This window comes from Nycticebus coucang, chromosome 19, assembly GCF_027406575.1.
Source record: "Nycticebus coucang isolate mNycCou1 chromosome 19, mNycCou1.pri, whole genome shotgun sequence".
Classification (NCBI taxonomy): Eukaryota; Metazoa; Chordata; class Mammalia; order Primates; family Lorisidae; genus Nycticebus; species Nycticebus coucang.
Window position 1 is genome coordinate 42,556,348 of NC_069798.1, and position 20,100 is coordinate 42,576,447.

The window sequence follows — 20,100 nt, forward strand, 5'->3', positions numbered from 1 at the left end:
CGAGGGACTTTACCTAACAATTGCAATCAGTGTAACCTGGCCAATTATACCCTCAATGAATCCCCAACAATAAAAAAAAAAAAAGTAAAAAGAAATAGGCAAAAATTAATATATTTTAATGAGCCTAATATATCCAAAATATTATCATTTCAACATGTAAACAATAAAAAACATTCATGAGAAATGTTATATCCTTTTTTGTCTCATGTCATTGAAATACAGTGTGTATTTTGTACTTACAGACTAGCTACAACTTCAGTGCTCAGTAGCCACGTGGGGCTGGTGGCTGTAGTATTGTTAAGTACAGGGCTAGTACCTTGATAAGTGCAGGGCTAGTACCTAAAGGTGGCTCAATTTATGCTGGCTGCCTGAATGAATGAATTAGCCAGTTAATCAACCTGAACCAAAAGGGCCTGAGATTGGACCTGCAGAATGGTGCCCCACAGCCAGGGAGCAATGACTGCAGGGTCATAGGAGTGGAGACATCAGCTCTGCAAGCACTGAAGGTAGAAAGGGGACCCAAAGGAAGGAACTTGGATTAGAAAGAGGGCAGCCACTCAGCCTGACATGGAAGAAAGTCCTTGGGAACTGTTGCCTCCTTTAAGCTTTTTGAGGGGTATTTGTGCTTTATTTCCAGGAAATGGTAATGGCAGTCCCAGGAAGTATTGATCCCTTGATCCAGTGGGGGAAAAGTGGGAGCTGCTATGCTGAAGGAAAGGGAGGCTTGGGCTTCTTTTGCTGAGAGAAAGCAGCACAAATCAGATGTGATCTCCGGCTAGAGTGGGCGTGGATGCACCCACACATACCTCCTGGCTTTCCTGCCTCGTTTCTCTCCCTGCACAGTCCAGAGGCTCTTCGGGTCCTCTGGGCCCCGCTCAAAAGGAGCCAGTGAAACCCTGTGTGAGCCTGAAAGTCTCCCCTGTGACCCACATCGTCAGAGCTGGACAAGAGCACAGCCACCCTGCCCCCCACTCACACTGCATGAGGCTAAGTGAAACCAGAAGGGCCATCATCAGCCTAAGAAGAAATCTATAACCCTTCCATAGCTTCCATCATGTGCTCCTCCAACCTCAATGCCTTAGTCCACCTCCCAGACTCCCCCAAATACAGTCTCTTCATGCCACCAGTGCTTTCAGGCCTCTCCCAGGTCCCACCTGCCTACCCTTTCCACCCTGATGCTGTCTCCTCTGAAACCTACAAGACTTACAGCCTATACCACAAAATTGCAAGCTTATTTATACACCATCTCACATATGCTTCATGTTTGTCTCTGTAAGTGTTCTGTAAATCCTTTAAGGACATATATCATATGCGTACCTAATAACTGTTTAGTAGCATCCCTTCTGTAGTACAAAGCTGAGTGGGCCTGTAATGAATGTTTCTTGATTATTAGGAAAAAGTTTTACTATTCCCTTTGTATGCATCCATTCATTCAACAAATACATCAGGCACTGCGCCAGGTGCTGAGAATTCTGAGATGAGCAAGACACCTCTTACATCTCTTACAAGGGTCTTATGAACTATGTGACCTTACACATGTTACTTACCTTCTCTGAATAAGCTTTTTTATTTTTATTTTTATTGATTGATTATTATTGTTTGGTGGCATCATAGCTCACAGCAACCTCAAACTCTTGGGCTCAAATGATTCTCTTCCCTCAGCCTCCCAAGTAGATGGGACTACAGACACTTGCCATAACACGCAGCTATTTTTAGAGACAGGGTCTCACTCTGGCTCAGGCTGGTCTTGAAGTCCTGAGCTCAGGTAATCCACCCTCCTTGGCCTCCCAGAGTGCTGGGATTACAGGCGTGAGCCACTATGCCTGGCTCTGCCTGAGCATTAAATAAAGAAGATTGAATCCTTTTAACAGGACTACGGTGAAGATTAAATGAAATAATCCTCATTTAGAATTAGCTGTTTAGTTAGATCATAGCTCATGAGCCCTTAATGAATGTTACTAATATTATTTCCTAATGAATCCTTCACTTGTGAGCATGTGTAGGTTGGGGGGGGGAGGTCCCAGGACACTAGGTAGGGTTAAGAAAATTACTAGGTAACCAGTGAATGGACCTGGATAAATCAGAGGAGAAGCTAAATCCTCTAAGATGTAAAATTTCCCTGGGAAATACAATTGCCTAAAAAAAAAGAACTGGAGAGAGAGATAGGAACAAGGAAGAAATGATGGAATACAGGAGTGGAGAAAGCATCACTGCATCCCCAAGGGACATTTGGGGAAGAGACAGAAAATTAGCATCCATTGCCTAGAGTAGGGTTAGGCAGATAGCAGGTCAGGGCCAGGACTTCAGGAAGGCTTGCAAGGTGTAGGGCTGACACCTGAGACTGGAGCCCCTTTGTATGTTGTTCCCTGGATCGCTGGCTGGCCTCACCCTTATCCCAGCCCCTGCAGCAGGTGCTCGACAGGAACTTGCTCTGATGTAAGTTGAATAACCAGCGTAGCACACACCCAAGGCTGAGGGCAGATCATCATCCTTTCTCTTTTCTAGGGCATCCTCCCCTCAAGAGCCATAGTCTGTAGATCTTCTGGTCCCCAAGGTCATAATCTCCTGGGGCTGTGCCTGTCACCTGCGTGGGAGGAGCATGGATCTGTGATGAGGCTTTGGAATGCACATGTGTAGGCAGCACACAGTCAGGCTATACTTTTCCTCGACCCAGTTTTGTGTCCTCAAGTCTCAGGCCTGCACTAGCCACCTGTAGGCAGCCTAGCTGCATCCTTGGGGTGCAGGAAAGAGAAGGCCTGGAGGGAAGACAGGGTATATATATGAAAATCCTCTCTCCTCAAGGCAGCCCCAGCTCCTGTCTGCTGCACAATCACATAGACAGCAACAGGATAGCGCTGAGCAGGATGTGCTAAGTACAGAAAGCACAGGTGCTATAAATTCAGAGGAGAGAAAGAACACTGTGAGCTGAAAATGGAAAGAGAGGAAAGATTTGTCTTGAAAGACATCCAGGAGGGGAAAACAGTTAAGGACACACGTGGGTAAAGGCCAAGAATAAGGACAGATGTGATGTGTACCAAAGATCGCTGGCTGACAGGAGAAAAGCTCAACTTTCAGAGTGGGCTTCAGACACGGATTGGTCATTAGGGGTCAGATTTTTGTTTGTGGGGAGGATAGACGCTAGAGACATTCTAAGACTTCCATTTCTGGCCAAATGGCAGACTGAGGAACCCTCTGGGGCAGGCACTGTGATATACCCCCTAGGTCCCCTAGGTCCCCTTTCAGGACTTCTTTTTTTCTTGTTGGAAATCATTGAGGGTACAAAGAACCAGGTTACAATGCTTACATTCTGACACCAGGTACAAGAGGTGTGTCACACACCGTGACACTCCCACCCATTTCCCTCCTTCCCTCTCCCAACTCTCCAATTCCCCCATCCTCCACCATCTACTAACATCAATTGTCCTCATATCAGAATTGAGTACATTGGAAGGAATGGAGGACTTCTTCCCTATCCTCAGCTCTCAGCCCCCTCTGGGAACTGCATCAGGTGAGCAGAGCCACTTTGCTCAAGGTTGCACCCCCTTCCAGGGACAGTCCTAACACAATGTCTGATCAACATGGAGATATAAAGTTCTGACCCCCTCGCCCCAACTCTGGGCACATCTGAAGGGCCAATGAAGCTCCAGGGCTGCCTATGAGGCCAGCTGAGGCTTTCTCTAGGACTGCGTTGCAGCCCAATTTCTCCCTCTGCCCAGTCACATGTCCTTCTTCCTCTCTTGAGTATTGATACCAGAAGCACTTTGTAAAAAACATCCTGCACTCTCGGGTCTGGCTCAGAGTCTCCTTTCTAGGGAACCCAATCCACGATATCCTCGGTGACTACAAAACACTAAAATAATAATTAAAACATCTTTAAAATGCCTTCTTAAATGGATAAATAAGCTGGCAAGAAAAGAAGTAGCAGATGAGTTCTAAAGCCAGAAGCTGCCCAAGTCACATTAGCCAATCCCAATGACTCAATTTCCCCCTAAAATAGTAGTAGGGCTCCCCTAAGGTAGAAAGTCACCCTAGAAACCTGCTACTAAAGCCAGAAAAACACAAATAGGTGTAACACAAAAGGCAAGAAAGGAGAAAAGGCAGGATATATAAAAGACACAAAATATGACAGTGGAAATAAATCCTTAGGCATCAGTAATCACAATAAATATAGATATACTAAACTTCCTAGGTCAGAGAAATTGTCAGACTAGATACAAAAACTGTAACTACATGCTGAATATAATAGACATAGAGTGAAAGACATGAAAATGTTGAAAAAAGGAACTAACAACATAAATATCATGTTCTCTCACCACGATACCTTTGAGTTAAGAAATTAAAAAATTAATTAAAGGCCAAACGTGGTGGCTCATGCCTGTAATCCTAGCACTCTGGGAGGCCAAGGCAGTGGATTGCTTGAGCTCAGGAGTAATTCAAGACCAGTCTGAGCAAGAATGAGACCCTGTCTCTACTAAAAATAGAAAAACTAGCCAGGCATAGTGGTAGGCACCTATAGTCTCAGCTACTAGGGAGGCTAACGCAGAAGGATTGCTGAATCCCAAGAACTTAAGGTTGCTGTGAGCTATGATGAGCTATTACACCATGGCACTCTATCTAGGTCCATAGAGTGAGACATTGTCTAAAAAAATTAAAAAGTTAAGCAAAAAAAGAGGGTATCTGGAAATTTTTTAATATTTCTAAATTTATAATTGAAAAAATAAATTATAATTAAAATTAAAAGATATTTGGAAAAGATAATGACAATGCTTCTCGTTTTTACCAGCTGTGTGACCTTGAATAAATTGGTTAACCACACTGTGCCTCAGTGAAATGAGCGTAGTAATATTATCTACTACTTCTTGTAAGAATTCAGCTTATTAATATATAAAGCACTTGTACTAATATCTGGCACACAGTAAGTACAATACAATGCTGAGTTGTTATTATTATTATTGTCCCAAAACTGATATAATTAAGGAAATATTTGGAGAAAGTTTTATAACGTTAAAAGTTTACATTAGAGAATAAGAAAGACTGAAAATTAAAGAGATAAGCATCGAACTTAAAAAATAAGAAAAATGACAGAATAAGACCAAAGTACAAAAATTAATGAAATCAAAAATATCCTAGAGAAAAACAACAAAACCAAACTCTGGTGATTTAACACAGACAATTTACAAAATAGAATAAGAGGGCAGCACCGATAGCTCAGTGAGTAGGGCGCCAGTCCCATATACCAGAGGTGGCGGGTTCATAACCAGCCCCAGCAAAAAAAAAAAAAAAAAAAAAAAAAGAAAGAAGTAAATAATGTTAGGAAGTAAAAATAGGGCAAAACTATAAATGTAACAGATTAAATAGAGAATATTATAGACTTCATGACAATAAACTTGAATTTTTTTAATTTCTGAAAAAACACAATTTATTGAAATTGAAGAAATAAAAACTATAGTCTCACAGTCACTAAAGAAATTGATTAATAACTTAAAAATCTTCCCATAAGGAAAACATTAGATACAGATGCTATCCAGGTCAGTTCTACTAAACTTTCAAAGAATAGATGATTTCAAAACCTTATGTAAACCCTCCAAAAGAGGGAATATTCCCAAGTCATTTTGCAAGGGTGGTTTTAAAACCAGACAAAGACAGTATGATGAAAGAAAAATATATGCAAATATTATTCAAGAACACGAACCACAGCATTCTAAATAAAAATAATAACCAAGAAAATCTCATACCATACAAAACAAATAATATACCATGGGTTGACTTTATCCCTAAAATCATAGATTGAATATCCATTAATATAATTTACCACATAAAAAAATTAAATGAGAAAAAGTACACAGTATTCAATAGATGTAGAAAAAAGCACCTGATAAAATTAATACCTAAATACAATTAAAAAAGAAAACAGAACTTCTGACACATGTCAAAAGTGTGACATAATTGTGTAGAACTTCCTTTACCCATTAGAGGACATCTAAAAATACACCTAAGCAAACATACTCAATGTGACACTTTTTCAGCATTCCCTTTACAATCAGGATTAATTACACCATATAAAAAAAAATAACTCAAAAGGGATCAAAGGCCTCCATGTGGCCTTTTGGATCCTTGATTGAGGTCTTTTGACTGAATCCAAATTTTACAGAACAAATCTTTTTTTCTTTTCTCTCTCTCTCTCTTTTTTACTTTTTTTTTTCCTACAAGGAAGAAGAACACATTATTTTTTTTGCCACTATATTTTTTCTTTTTTTTTTTATTAAATCAAAAAGAGGTAGATCATGTATACATTAATGCATTTAGGGGGTATGGATCTATTAAGTATAGAGTATAAATGTCTTAATACAATAATTAAGTCAATGAGGTAAGGGATATATAAACCAGTACAAAGAACAAATTATTTTTAACAAAGGGATTTGTTCTACGAAGTTGAATTTGGCTGAGGGGCTGCACTTAGGGATTTGGAGGATCACATGTGGCCTTGAGGCCATAGGTTCCCAACTGCTCCCCAACTGCTCCCCACTCCCTCGACTGTCCCCGCCCAGGTTAAAACTATAAAACTCTTAGAAAAATGCATAGGCGTAAATGTTGTGATCTTGGATTAGGCAATAGTTTTGTAGATATGAGACTTGATGCTCAAGCAATCAACAAAAAAAAGATGAATTGGACTTTATCAAAATATAAAACTTTTATGTTTTAAAGAAACATTTTATTTCAAAGACAGCGAAAAGACAACCTATAGAAAGATTTACATATTTTCAAATTGTGTATCCGATAAGGTGCTTATATTTGAAATATATAAAGAACTCTTAAAAACTCAGGAATAAAAAAACAAGTAATCTAATTTAAACATAGGTAAAGGATCTGAATAGAGATTTCTCCTAAGAAGATATACAAATAGACAATAATCACACAAAAAGATGCTCCACATCATTAGTCAGGAGGGAAATGCAAACTCAAAACCACAATGAAACACTACCTCAAAACCATTAGGATGGCTGTGACCATCGTTATCTAGAAAAACAGATAACAAGTATTTCAAGGATATGGAGAAATTAGAATCCTCAGACACTAGCAAGGGAAATGTAAAATAATGTAGTCACTTAGGAAAACAGTCTGGCAATTCCTTAAATGGTAAACACAGAGTTATCACACGACCTAACAATTCCACTCACAGGTATAAACCCAAGAGAAATGAAAACATATGTCCATGCAAAAACAACACAAATGTTCATAGTAGTGTTATTCATGATAGCAAAAACAGTGAGAACAACCCAAATGTTCATGAGTTGAAGAATAGCTAAACAAAATGTGGTGTGTCCATATACTGAAGTATTATTTAGTGATAAAAATAAATGAAGCATTCATATATGACCCAACATGGATGAAGCACAAAAACATGCTTAGTGAAAGATGTGAATCACCCAGGATTGCATATGGTATGATTCTATTTATACGAAATCTTCAGAACAGGCAAACTTATAGAGATAAAAAATAGACAAATGTGTTCATTCAGTCCTAGAGCTAAGAGGGATGGGGGAACTGGGTGTGGTGGCTAAGGGATGTATGATTTCTTTCCAGAGGTAATAAAAATGTCCTAAAATTGATTCGGGTGATGGACGTGCAACTGTGACTATGTTAAAAGCCATTTAATTGCATACTTTAAATGGGTGAATTTTGTGGTATATGAATTATATTTCAATAAAGCTGTCAAAAAAAAAGTTAAGAAAGAAGAAAAGAATCAAGATTAAGACAAAGACGTTCCCTGTGACACTTTTATTGAACATTATAGTGAAGGTCCTAGTCAGTTATAAGGGTTATAGCCAAAGAAAGAAAATTCTCTACATAGAAATCCCAAGAGAACCCACAGATAAACTATCATCATTATGTGCATAATCAAGGTTGCTGATTATAAAAATCAATACACACACAAAAAATTATTTCCATATACCAAGTACAAATGGTCAAAAACATATAATTTTTTTAAGATAAATTTTCAATAGTAAAAATTTTACATAGTTTTTATATAATAAAAACTGTGTAGCTAGAAATAAATTGATACATAGTATGGACTACCTCCTCCTCACCAACATTCACGTGTTGAAATCTAATTCCCAATAGAACAGTGTTTGGAGGTGGGGCTTTGCGAAGTGATTAAGTCAGACAGGGAAGCCCTCATGAATGGGACTGGGGCCCTCAGAAGAGGAGTCTAGAGACTTCTGCCATAAAAAGATACAAGGAGAAGTCAGCTATCTGTAACCTGGAAGAAGGCTTCTGCCAGAACCTGCACCATGCTGGCACCTTGATCTTGGACTTCCAGCCTCCAGATTGTGAGAAATGTTTGTTGCTTCAGCACCCAATCTACGGTAATTTGTTACAGCAGCTCAAACTGAGACAGTCCTAAATCTAACAGAAAACATTCAAACCCTTCATGGAGAATTTTAAACTCCATTGAAAGACACAGGAAGACATTCAAGACCTATGGCTATCTGGTCTTTCTCTGAGACTAAGTTTAAAAGATGGATTGAGGGCTTGGCACCTGTAGCTCTGCTGCTGGGGTGCCAGCCACATACACCGGGGCTGGTGGGTTCGAACCCAGCCCAGGCCTGCCAAACAACATTGATAACTACAACAAGAAAAATGGCTGGGCGCTGTGGCTGGTCCCTGTAGTCCCAGCTACCTGGGAGGCTGAGACAGGAGAATCACTTGGGCCTGGGAGTTTGAGGTTGCTGTGAGCTGTTACGCCATAGCACTCTACCAAGGGCGACATAGTAAGACTCTGTTTCAAAAAAAAAAAAAAAAAAAAGAAAGAAAGAAAGAAAGAAAAGAAAAGAAAAAGGTGGATTGAGACCACAATATAAAAATTTACAATGTCCTTTCTAACTTTAAAAAAAAGGCATTATCCTTTTCCTGCCCTTCTATTAAAGTGTAAACACCGAAATCCTTAACACTCCAGGGTTGTGAATTTATCTAAAGACTTTGCACTGACAAAGGAGATTTGGGGCAGTAGGGGGCGTAAAGGAAGAGTGGACAATTTCCATGCCCCTTGGTCTAGAAAATCCTTCCTTTAACACTTTCTTCTTTCAGAATTGACACCTAGAAACAGTCATCTGTGCTCCTTCTTTCCACATTCTCTTTCCCCACTCACTCCTTCACCCACTGAAAGAATTCTTTCCCCACAGTTCTCACCCAAACTGTCTTTGCGTCTATTGCCACCCAGGGGACACTTCAGCCCCCTCCCCAGCCCTCCAGCTCTCTGGAGGGTATGACACAGCCCACACCCCCTCCCTCGGTTTCATTTTACACTTCTATCTCCAGCCTCAGTTTCCATAGCCAGCTCCCCACTCTCAACCCCTTGAATGCAAACATTCCCCAAGGCTGTCCTTGGTGCCCTGACTCACTGTCATTTTCCACTCTGCTCTCTCCCCAGGGACTTCATCTAACCCCATCACACAGACCAGTGTTTTTCTAAAGATTTCAACCCAGTGGGTTGTAAAATTGAACTGAGTGCATTGCTTCCAGATATTTTTAAACCTTTTTTAAATTGTGGCAGAACACACATCACACAAAATTTACCATCTTAACCCCTTTTAAATTCAGAATTCAGTGGTATGAAATATATTCACATCGTTGTGCTACCATCACCACCATTCATCCCCAGAAAATTTTCTTTTTCCCAAACTGAAACTCTGTACCCATTATGTGATAACTTAATGATAACTCCCCATCCCTACCCCAGCCCCTGGTAACCACCATTCTACTTTCTGCATTAATGCATTTGACTACTCTGGGTCCCTCATAACAGTAGAACCATAGAGTATTTGTCTTTTTGTACCTGGCTGATTTCATTTAGCACAAGGCCTTCAAGGTTCACCCATATCGTAGCATTCAGAAATTCAGAATTTCCCTTTTTTTTAAATATGGTTATTAGTCCATTGTATTTTTTTTTTTTTTATAGAGACAGAGTCTCTCTTAATCACCCTCGGTAGAGGGCCATGGTGTCACAGTGCTCACAGCAACCTCCAACTCCTGGGCTTAGGCGATTCTCTTGCCTCAGCCTCCCAAGTACCCGTGACTACAAGCACCCACCACAACACCCGGCTATTTTTTTGTTGCAGTTTGGCCAGGGCCAGGTTCGAACCTGCCACTGTCTGTATATGGGGCCTACCCACTGAGCCACAGGTGCTGCCCAGTCCATTGTAATTTTTACAATAAAATAGAATAGGTTATTTTTAATGAAGTAGTCTAGAAAATATTAGAGTACACTTCTTGTAATAAGGCCAAGTATCATTGCACAAAATATTTCAGTGGAGGATGTACGTTAATATGTTTGAAATCCCCATGTATAACATATTTCTGGCTGTGCATTACAACCATGAAAGTTTGAAAAACTTGATCTTGATGGTTGGTGATTCCAATGTCTACATTGCTAGCTCTTCCCTACCCACAGTTCTGAATGCTGAACGAAACCACTTTCCAGTATCTGAGCAGATCCAGACTCAAACTTGCTGCCCTCCTTCCCCTGGACACAGGTGTGTACCTTCTCATGTGTTCCCTTTTTTGTTTTCCAGCATCTGGCCCTGCCTGCTGCCCCCTACTCCTAGCCATACAGCCCTGCCATCTGAGAAATGCAGACTCCCTCACCTCCTCCAGCACTTTTCAATCTTTGCTCTAACCTTCTCTCCTTCCACCTCTGCCTGTGCTATGGATCATTCCCCTTTCTTGGACACCCCCTCAAATGCCTCCCTGTGCCTGGAAGCACACTGATTTGCCACAGCTCCTCCTCTTTGCCCTAGAGGTCCTCACTCATTCCTCCAAGCCTCATGGCTTATGCATGAGTCGGGTGCCTTTCTGTCTTCCCAGGGGACCCTGAGCTGTGTCTTCTACCCCATCGTGTCCTCTGCACTTAAGGTGGTGCTCAGCACTTAAGGTGGTGCTCAGCATCTAGTAAATCTTCGTTAAGTATTTTTCCAATTAAAAACAGACACTGGGAAGCCAAGGACACAAAGGGCAGACTGCACAGCTTTGTTCCTGTCTTTCCCTCCTCACGCAGAGTGGACACCTTCTCCAGCAGATCTGAGCCCACTCAGCCATCGCACTGCCTTGTCCTCTCCCCTCCTCACTAGCCAAAGTGTTTTCAAGAGGGACCTCAGAGTTCTGACTGCTCCCACTGGGTCTTTCCAAAGAGCCCACTGCACAGCACAGGGTCAAAGAGGCTAAGGGTCAAAGAAATAAGTGTGCGTTGACCCACATTCCCCACTTCCATTAAGTGTAGGCTGTCCCTAAATTCTCACTGGAAGAGCCAGAGCTTGCCATCTTTGTGTCCCTCAGCTCGTTAGGAGGTGGCATTGTGCCAGCTCAGCACAGAAACAGACAACGGCAGCTTTCAGGCACCTCCTAGCACTAAAGTGGGTCTGCTTCCTGAGCCAAGTTCTCACTTTTCATGGGGCTGTGACAATACCTCCCAGCCTCTTCTCCTCTTTAACCCTTCCTGTACAAGACCCAGAGAACCTTCCTTCCCACTGGGCTGTCATGTCACTACCATGCTCAAGGACCAAACTCTATGGCCCAATGAACCAAATTCAAATAGTCCTGCTCAGTCTTCAAAGTATCTCACTGAGGCTAGTGACCCACCCTTACCTCTGCCCTCTTCTTCCCCTCATTCCCCCTTTTCCCAGTTCAATCCAGTTCTTCATGTGTCTCTTCCAGTTACAATCCCTGCACACACACACATATACCCCCTTCAATCACTTATTCAGTGTCCAGTACTCACTGAGGACTTCCTAGGTGCTGGCTGCGTGTTTAGTGCTTTCAGTCCACAGTAGACTTTCTCAGCCTCAGTGCTACCGACATGGGACTGGATAATCCTTTGTCGTGAGTGCCAACTATGCACTGCAGGATCTTTATAGCATCTCTGCCCTTTCTTCACTGGATGCCAGTAGCACCCTCCTCTCCCCAGGGTGACAACCATAAATGTCCCCAAACATAGCCTAAGGACAGGGGTGACTGAGAGTCACTGGTGCAGAGTGGCGGGAAGAGCCTGTGGCAGATCACCTGGGAAGCTGGTTAAAAAGGCAGGGTGCTACACTGCACCCCCAGAGAGTCTGTTTCAATGCCCTCTGGGTGATTCCGATGCAGGTCCCCACAGGACCTCTGCTTGAGGAACACTGGTCACATGTTTCTAGACAGGAAACAAATCACAGCGAGTTGGTTCATTACAGTTACCATACGTGTAGGTAGTAAGATAGGTAAGTGGGTGCTAGGGGTGCAGTTGATGTGGTCGTTTGGGATAAGGGCCACCACCCTGGTGAACTGACAAATGATTAAGTCAAGCACTACAGCATAGGCAGGGGCAGGAGAGGTCAGAGGAGGCAGTGCTGCCTGCATCTCTGCCCCTGTGCTCCTGTCCTTGTTATAGACATGCATGTCCCCGTCCCTCTCCATATCTTATGCTTCCTTCAAGGCCCTCTCAAGTTCAACTTCCTCTCGGCAGGGTACCCTAACATCTCTGGCCCATCAGTACCTCTCTTCCCAGACAGCTTAACTCTGACTTCCTATCTCATTCATGGCCATTTTGTTCCCCAAATGGACTTCAATACCCTGAGCACCAGGACCTCCCCATCTCCTTCTTTATAGACCCCAAGGTATCCTTTTAGGACTGGGCACACATGATTTGCTTACTTCAGTGCATTAACCCTGCAAGGTGGCATCCATGCGACTTAGGGGTCAGGGGAGAATGGGACCCCTTCCATGCCTGCTGAACTCTGGGCAGCTAGCTCAACCTCCCAAGACCAGGAAGGGCTTGCCAGAGCAAGCAGGCTGGCATGGCACTGATACTGTTCCACTGTTGACAAGGAAGAAGGAATCCTGGCAGCCCCAGCAACTTTGGGAAGATGTCATCAGGGGAATGAAACCCAGGGTCACCCTGCTGAAGAGCAAATGTCAAGACAGTAGCCAGGGATGTGCCTGCAAGGATGCAGCAGGCCATTTGGGGGCCCTCCTGTCCTTGCACAAGTTCATTTGTGGGGCAGCAGTAAACAAAAGAGGAGGCAGGCCCAATCAGATCCAACTAACCAGGAGACTCTGAAAATGTCCTTTAAAGCCACCAGCACGCTACAGAGCTCATGAGCTGCCCGCAATCAAGGAAGAAGGCTCTCTGGGAAGGTCCCGAACAGCGACTGGCTGGAAGCAAATGTTCTGGACTAGGTGCCTCATCCTCCTTAGCTCTGGTGGAGTTCCAAGGAGGGGAAATAGCCTAACTGCTTGGCTTTCCTCCTGGAGCCTGATACCCAGCAGCAATCCTCACCTCCCACCCTCGTGGGCAGCCCAGATTGGGAGTGCACAAGACTGATGGAGAACCCAAAGGATGAGAAGAGAACAACTGTGTCATGATTTGGAAGTTGAGAGAAGATGGCATGCTTACACAACTAAAAAGGCCTTTCTGTGGCTATCAGTCTGGAAGGAGAGGAGCCAGCAAGGGAAAAAGAGCAGAAAGGAGAAGGGGTTCTCTCCAAGAGAGACTCCTATAAGAGGAGACAAGGGGACACCCGAAACAGAGCTCCCCCCAATCTCCCAAACCAGGCACAGTAACCTGAGGCATTTCCCCTAAGCCAGCAGAGCCTGCAGAAGGAAGCGGCTGGCATTTCGGGTATCTTCCGCAAGCAAAAAGACCTAGGCTATGCCCAAATTAAATTTCTGAGTGACACCTCCTTCTGCTCTTTCTTTTAAAGGAGTTCGCCTGTGGATGGGGGTGGAGTAGAGGTTAACTTCTGCTGCAGCTCTGACCTTTTGCGTTAAGGATGAGAAGAAAACCCTTCTGTTTCAGAAGGAATCGAGTTTCGACTTTCACAGATACAGTGGCTACGGGATTGTGAGAGTCCACTGTCCACTGTCCCTACCGCCACAGCCCGCTACCACCTTCACCTAATTCGACGGGGTGGGGGTGGGGGAAATGCTTTTCTTCCCAATGTTCCCTACAAAAAGTTCGGGAATCGCAAGGTTAAAAAACAACAACACAAAATTCCACCCGATTTGGAGCCCTCCACCTCCCGGGGTCCAACCATAGAATTGTAGGTTTGGGGCACAGACATCCGTGAGGCCTCTCTGGGGATTCAAATGGATTTATCTTTGGCTCCGCTGCTTGGAATTCTAACCTATCTCCCATTTTCACAGCAGAACAAAGTTGTCGGGGGCCCCCAGCTGGCGCTGGGCAGGCGCTCTTCTCCGGCTGGGAGCAGAGATGCGCTTCCAAGCGCCATGACCATTGCCTAACGCGGCAGTGCTTGGTGATAAGTGCAGAACCCACGGTCACTTACCCTGGAGACCCTGAGACCGCTGCCTAGGGGCTCGCCCACCGGCTCTGCTCCTCCCTCCCTCTCTCGGACTTTCTTACCTCTTGATGTAGTTCCTGCCATAGAGAATCTGTTGCAGCAAGGTCACCAAGGCGAAGGCGCAGATGAAGATGAAAAGCAAAGTTCGGTTCCCCAACAAATCGCGATTGGCGGAGGGGTCCGCGTAGCGCATCCTGGCGGCAGGGCGCCGAGGTCGCGGGGTACCGGGCGGCCAGGCAATCGCGCTCAGGTTTGCGGGGCTCCGGAGGGCGCTCGGCCGACCAGGCGCCGCACGGTGCGGTCAGGCAGGTGGGGGACTTAGCAGGACAAAGTTTCCGGCTGGCGTGGCCGGGGCTGGGGGCATCTGAGGGTCGCAGGCACTGGAGAAGCGGGCAGGACCGGGCTGGAGCTCCGCCCGGGCCCCCGGGCCTTCCCTCTGGATGCCTTTACCTCCGGGCACCCATGCCCAGCAGCTGCCGATTTCCCCACGGAAGGGCGACGCCAGGTGCCACGAGCCGGAGGCCGCCCCACCCGCCGAGGTGGCGGCCAATAGGGAGCAGGGCCCGGGTTCCGTCGGCCGGTGCGCCCCAGCGCCGCGCACCGCCCCCTCCCGTCCGGCTTCGGATCGCCGTAGCCCAGCGCGCAGTGCCCTGCCGGGAGCGGACCACGTCTGATGCCCTGGCCGGCAGGGAGGGATTGCGAAGGCTGGCCTTCAGTTCTGCGGATGGGGCTGGGGGGCGACAAAACACGCATACAGTCTGGCTAAATGACAGGTGGGCCGGGAAGAGGGGGAGGGGTAGAGCGGAAAACGCCGGGTTTGAGTCTGGGAATTAAAAAGCAAGAAAGGGAAGCCGCGGCTGCGGAGCTGGGCTTGCTAGAGGGGAGCATTTGCATGCGGCGCGCAGGGCACTGAGTCACCGCGGTGGCCGCGTCCTCGCGTTCTCCTAGAGATTTCTCTGGAGAAAGCCGAGCAAGGTCAGCTGGGCAGCCCTTCAAGGACGGCGCGCGCAGCGCCTGCCTGCTGATGGCCAACTCCAGCAGGGAAGAAATTCAGGGGCAGTCCGCCCCCGCCGGAGGCCTTTTCTCCTCCCCAATTGCAGTTTGTGGCCCTTAGTCAAAGACCCTGTTGTCACTGAGACGCTGGGACTTTGTCTTATTCTTGGAACCACTCATAAATCTTAGGTCAGGCAGCCGACAACCTTCGGATACCATGGTCCCCAAAAGCTTTTAGTAAGTCACTACATCCGGAAAGATCTGTACATGCTGTGGAAAGTAATCAAAGAAATGTAATGCCAATGTCGTGCCTCTTCGGAAAGTCTTATCCTGAAATGCCATCCCTACTCCCCACCCCCAGCCGGCACGCCAGGCGACAGCACTGTTATCCTGGCACCTCAGAGTCTCCAGGCGACTGGGAGTCACGTGCCTGCAGCATTCACCACCCAGTCTCGCCTGGCTGATTCGAGGGCACCCCTTACCAGGACACGCCGGGAAGTTTTAGAGTCAGGCCTGGGATTCAACTTGGAACTTGACAGAAATTCAAATCTCATCTCATTAGGAGAAAGAATTTTGACGGAGAAGAGCCTAGACTCCAATGTCGTCTTTGGACTGGAAAGAACACAGCATGCACAATAAAATCTCATGATTAGGGTTCCACCAAAAATTTGGGATTTGTGTTACTTCAAAAAGCAGAAGTAAACTGTACTATCTACAAAGAGTTTGGGCATTAATCTGCAAGATTACCTGTAGGCTTTTTAACCAACTAAAAACTAACAATAATTTAGATTATGATGATAATCTCCACATTTGTTTGGTCTTACATATGGAAAAATTCTTCCCTAGAATATGTTAATGAATTGTCACCTCCTAGTCTCTGCCATAACTCATTTTATAGTTGAAAGGGCCAAAGCACTAGGTACCCAAAGGAACTCATCTACCAAGAAGTCTTTGGATTCTGGGGCGTGGCTCTCTTTCCCATACATCCAGGCAGGCTGGCTTCATGGGAGCATGACCTGTTTATTTGTACCCACTACCACCATCATTTTTGGCTTAATGCTCCATTCTTGGTGTCTTCAAATTTTTGAACAAGGGGGTCTGCATTTCCCTCTGCCCTGAGGTCCATAAATTACGTAGCAAATCTTGCAACACAGGTTCCAAGTTGACAGTACTAATTTTTCACCTAGTTGGTGTTCAAGTGTCAAGTTTGTGATGTACCATCCTCTTCACTTCAGCCAACACACTCTCACTTCTGTTACTATGTATTCTCCACCCCCGCCAGGTACTCATTCTCATATTGTTTTCAGATGCATTCTTCTTTGGAAAACCAAATCTATTTTTAAGTAATAAATCCAAATTATCCTAAGGACATTTAATTGCGGTATAACACATTTACAGAAAAGTACATGAATCATAAATGCTCTGCTTGCTGAGTTTTCATAAGCTGAACACACTCATGCAACCAGCACACAGATCAAAAAACAAAAACATTATCAGCCCCTCAGGAATTCCCTTTGCTCCTTTCCAGTTACTTTGTACTCAAAAATAATAACCCCAAAGATCAGTGCATCTTGTTCTTGTGTTTTATATAAATGGAATTATATCTTCTTTGTGTGTGCCTTCTTTCCTTCAAAGTTGCTGTGAGATTCATCCATGTTGTTGTGTGTGCTGAGCAGGATTACAAAATCATCAACAAGATCCCTCACCCCTTCTTGTACACACATTCTCCTAGTTATTCAACTAAATGTTAATCTAGGTACTACTGTGAAGGAATTTGCAGATGAAATTGCCCTAAATCAGTTTGCCTTAACATAAGGAAATTATCCTCAGTGGGTACTACCCACTGAGCCCTTATACGGGGCTGGACTCCCCCTGGTGAAAGATTCAAATCATAACAAGGATTGATATGAGAGGAATTCTTCATCGTTGACTCTGAAGACAGAAGGGACAACAAGGCAAAGAATGCAGAAACCTCTAGGAGCTGAGGGTTGGCTCCTAGCTGGCAGCTAGCAAAGAAATGGGAGCCCTCACTCCTCCAATCACAAAAAGACCTTGAATTTTGCCAAAAACCTGAATGAATGTCAAGGAAGATTTTGAGCTCCAGCCTTCTTTACCTTGATTTCAGATGTTGGGGCCCTCAGTAGAAAACCCAGTTATGCTACACCATGCCCAGATCTCAGACCTACACAACTGTGAGTTCCTAAGTGTGTGTTGCTTTAAGCCCCTAAGTTTGTGGTAATGTGTTCCACAGCAATAGAACACTAATAACTTGTGCCTCATTACAACTGTCCAATCTTATTGCTATATAGTATGCCATCATATGACTGTAACACAACTTATCTATCCATTCTACAGCTGATAGACACAGAAATCTGAGTAGTTGCCACCATGACCCTTCCAGGGAATGTTTTTGGTGAACAAAAGCTTGCATATCTAGTAGGTATCTGTATTTAGAAATGAAATTGCTGGGCCAGAGAGCATACATATGTGCAGCTTTCGTGACTACTGCCAAATAGTGTTCCATAAGGGTAAATGATTTTTTTTTTCTGAGACAGAGTGTTGTCATTCTGTTACTCCAGGGTGCAGTGCCGTGGCATCAGCCTAACTCATTGCAACTTCAAACTCCTGGGTTCAAGCAATCCTCCTGTCTCAGCCTGCTGAGTAGCTAGAACTACAGGTGCCCACCACACTGCCCAGATAATTTTTCTATTTTTAGTAGAAACAAGGTCTCACTTTTGCTCAGGTTGGTCTCGAACTCCTGAGTTCAAGTGATCCTCCTGTCTTGTCCTCACAGAGTGCTAGTATCACAGGCATGAGCCACCACCTCCAGTCAAATTTTTAAAAATTATTATGGGTACAAAATAGTTGTATATATTTGTAGGGTACGTGTGGTATTTTGATACAAGCATACAATGTGTAATAATCAAATCAAAGTAATTGGGGTATCCATCCCCTCAAGCATTTATCATTTCTTTGTGTTAGGAACATTCCAATTCTACTCTTTTAGTTATTTTAAAGCATATCATAACTTATTGTCACTTTGTTGTGCTACCAAATATTGTTCATTCTATCTAACTAGCAATATTTTTGCACTCATTAACCATCCCCACTTTATCCCTTCCCTCTTAGCTTCCCTTCCCAGCCTCTGGTAAACAGCATTCTACTCTGTATCTCCATGAGATCAATTATTTTAATATTTAGCTCCCACATATGAGTGAGAACATGTGAGATTTGTCTTTCTGTGCTTGTTTTATTTCACTTAACATAATGTTCTCCAGTTCCATCCATGTTGCTGCAAATGACAGGATTTGGAGGTTTTTATGGCTGGATAATAGTCCATTATATGTATGTATACAGTTTCTTGATCCATTTATCCATTGATGGACCCTAGGCTGTTTCCAAATCTTGGCTATTATGAATAGTGCTGCGATAAACCTGGGAGTACAGGTATCTTTTTGATATACTGATACCCTTTCTTTTGGACATATACTCAACAGTGGGATTCCTAGGATATGGTAGTTATTTGTGTCTTTTTTTCTTAGTCTGACTAAAGGTATGTCAGTTTTGTTTATCTTTTCAAAACACCAAATTTTTGTTTTACTGATCTTTCATATTGTGTTCTTTGGTTTCAATTTCATTTATTTCTGCTTTGATTTTTTTTTTTTTTTTTTTTTAGACAGAGTCTCATTATGTCACCCTGGGTAGAGTGCTATGGCATTACAGCTCACAGCAACCTCAAACTCAAGGGCTTAAGCAATTTTCTTGCCTTAGCCTCCCAAGTAGCTGGGACTACAGGTGCCCACCACAACACCTGGCTATATTTTTTTGCAGTTGTCATTGTTGTTTAGCAGGCCCTACATGGGCTTGAATCCACCTACCTCAGTATGTGTGGCCAGTGCCCTAACCATTGAGTTACAGGCACTGAGCTTCTGCTCTAATTTTTATTATTTCTCTTCTTCTGGTAACTTCGTGTTTGGTTTGCTTTTGTTTTTCTAATTCTCCAAGATTGTTCAGATGTTTATTTGAAGCTTTTCTACTTTTTTGATATAGAAACTTATTGATATAAAATTTCCTTTTAGTACATGTTTTTCTGTATCCCATATTATGTTTTCATTTTCATTTGCTTAAAGAAAAATTTTAATTTCCTTCTTAATCTCTTTATTGACCCACTAATCATTCTGAAGGATATTATTTGATTTCTGTATGTTTGTATAGTTTCCAATGTTCCTCTTGCTATTGATTTCTAGTTTTATTCCATTGTGGACAGATGAAACAGTTGATATGATTTTTTTTTTTAATTTTTAAGACTTGTTTGTGGCCTACTGTATGTTCTATCCTTGAGAATGAGCCATGAGCTAAGGAAAAATCCGCAGATACTGGATGAAACATTCTGTAAATATCTATAAGGTTCATTTGATCCATAGCACAGATGAAGTCCAGTGTTTCTTTGTTGATTTTCTGTCTGGATGAGCTGTCCAGTGTTGAAAGTAGGGCATTGAGGTCTCCAACTATTATTATACTGGGGTCTAGTTTTCTTTTTAGCTCTGATAATATTTGCTTTATTTCTCTGGGTGCTCCCATGTTGGGTGCATATATATTTAGAATTGTTAGATACTCTTGCTGAATTAAGCCATTTATCATGACATAATTATCTTATTTGACTCTCTTTATAGTTTTTGTCTTGATATCTATTTTGTCTGATACAAGTATATCTACTCCTGCTCCTTTCTGGTTTTGCATGGAATGTTTTTTCCATCCCTCTATTTTTGGTCTC

The 20,100-nt window shown here is 43.6% G+C and overlaps 1 protein-coding gene across 3 annotated transcripts in view; it reads right to left on the reverse strand.

The window, feature by feature from the left end:
* ST8SIA5 (ST8 alpha-N-acetyl-neuraminide alpha-2,8-sialyltransferase 5) overlaps nt 1-14,830 on the reverse strand; it is a 102,910-nt gene extending 88,080 nt beyond the window's left edge. Inside the window, exon 1 of one of the 3 annotated variants that reach the window (XM_053571718.1) lies at nt 14,396-14,830. In XM_053571718.1, the coding sequence (XP_053427693.1) occupies nt 14,396-14,526 (131 nt within the window). In that variant the 5' untranslated portion in view covers nt 14,527-14,830. The remainder of the gene's footprint in view (nt 1-14,395) is intronic. The other 2 variants (XM_053571719.1, XM_053571720.1) reach the window with 2 other exon arrangements.
* Nucleotides 14,831-20,100: the final 5,270 nt, after the last annotated feature.